Source organism: Buceros rhinoceros, unplaced genomic scaffold (assembly GCF_000710305.1).
Source record: "Buceros rhinoceros silvestris isolate BGI_N320 unplaced genomic scaffold, ASM71030v1 scaffold9182, whole genome shotgun sequence".
In the NCBI taxonomy this organism is placed as follows: Eukaryota; Metazoa; Chordata; class Aves; order Bucerotiformes; family Bucerotidae; genus Buceros; species Buceros rhinoceros.
In genome coordinates, this window is record NW_010397121.1 from 38359 (window position 1) to 39496 (window position 1138).

General features: G+C 39.5%; 1 protein-coding gene across 1 annotated transcript in view; it reads right to left on the reverse strand.

The window, feature by feature from the left end:
* Positions 1 to 238, reverse strand: part of LOC104502188 (protein unc-79 homolog) — a gene marked incomplete at both ends in the record, with an annotated part of 38537 nt that extends 38299 nt beyond the window's left edge. The window contains one exon of the mRNA XM_010146124.1: positions 3 to 238. Coding sequence (XP_010144426.1) covers positions 3 to 238 — 236 coding nt within the window. The remainder of the gene's footprint in view (positions 1 to 2) is intronic.
* Positions 239 to 1138: the final 900 nt, after the last annotated feature.

Below are 1138 nucleotides of genomic sequence, written 5' to 3' on the forward strand. Positions count from 1 at the left end.
TGATCATAGCCAAGCAGGACGTACAGGTGGCGCTTGACTGTGTTGAAAGCTTTAGCGCTGCTGATGTCCGACTCAGCACTGCTCTCGTCTTTTGCCATGAACTTCATCAGCACAGTAATGAGCTGATGGACAGTCTGGTGATCAATCCCAGCATCCTCTGGCAGCAGGTCTTTTATTGTATTATCATTCTCTGGAGAGGTTTGTCCTATCAGCACAAGAGAGACATTGGTATCAGACACTGGAAAAGATTGCAAATAGGATACAGAATACACCAGAATTTTTCCCAGAATCCAATGGTCTGTTTCTACCCAAATACACACGCTGAAGTCACAGAAGAGAAGCATGCATTTCTGAGGGCATTGTTTCTTTGTTGCCTCAGGCTCAGCAGCACGTATCACCTACTGTGTACACTGAACTCCATTTAACAGAGCTGCTTATCTTCCCACCACAGAGCATCTCACAAACTGAAATAACACAAATTGAGTGTTATTATTCCTTCACATCTATGCATTAAAGGAGAATCAAATTCCACTGCCACTCAGTTCTTATCTGGCATAATTTTCAGTCTTCCACAGCAAATGTTAGTTGACATTAATCTTTGTCAGTGGAGGATGTACAAAATAGCAAAGGCGGGAGATGGAGAAAATTATATAAAATACCGACAAACAAAGAATGAAGACTTCTGCTTTTAGCAGCATTGAGTCCCTACTTCTCTCAAAGAACCTGGGTCAAAATGGAGGCACTACAATTTATTAGGGTTTTTTTTTAATTACAATTTATTTAGGCTATGTATTATCTCAAAACTTTTATGATTTCTTCCCAAAGAAGAAACCTGAGACTGGGTTTATAAATATTGAATTGAAATAATCAATCCGTAATACTTTGCATGGGAATTTGATGATGTGAAAAATGAGAGGCTACTTACAAAGCACAGGGAAGCACTGGGTGCTGGCTGTCACTATCCAAGCAAAACTGTCACGCTGCAAACAGCAGTTGCCAACTGGACAAATATTGTCATTTTCATACCTTATTTTTTTTTAAAATACAGTATTTCCAGTCACTTTTAAGATCATTTGTCATTACTACTCTAGTAACTGCCTTTGGAGTTACCCTCTTCCATTTCACCCTGTTTGTACGG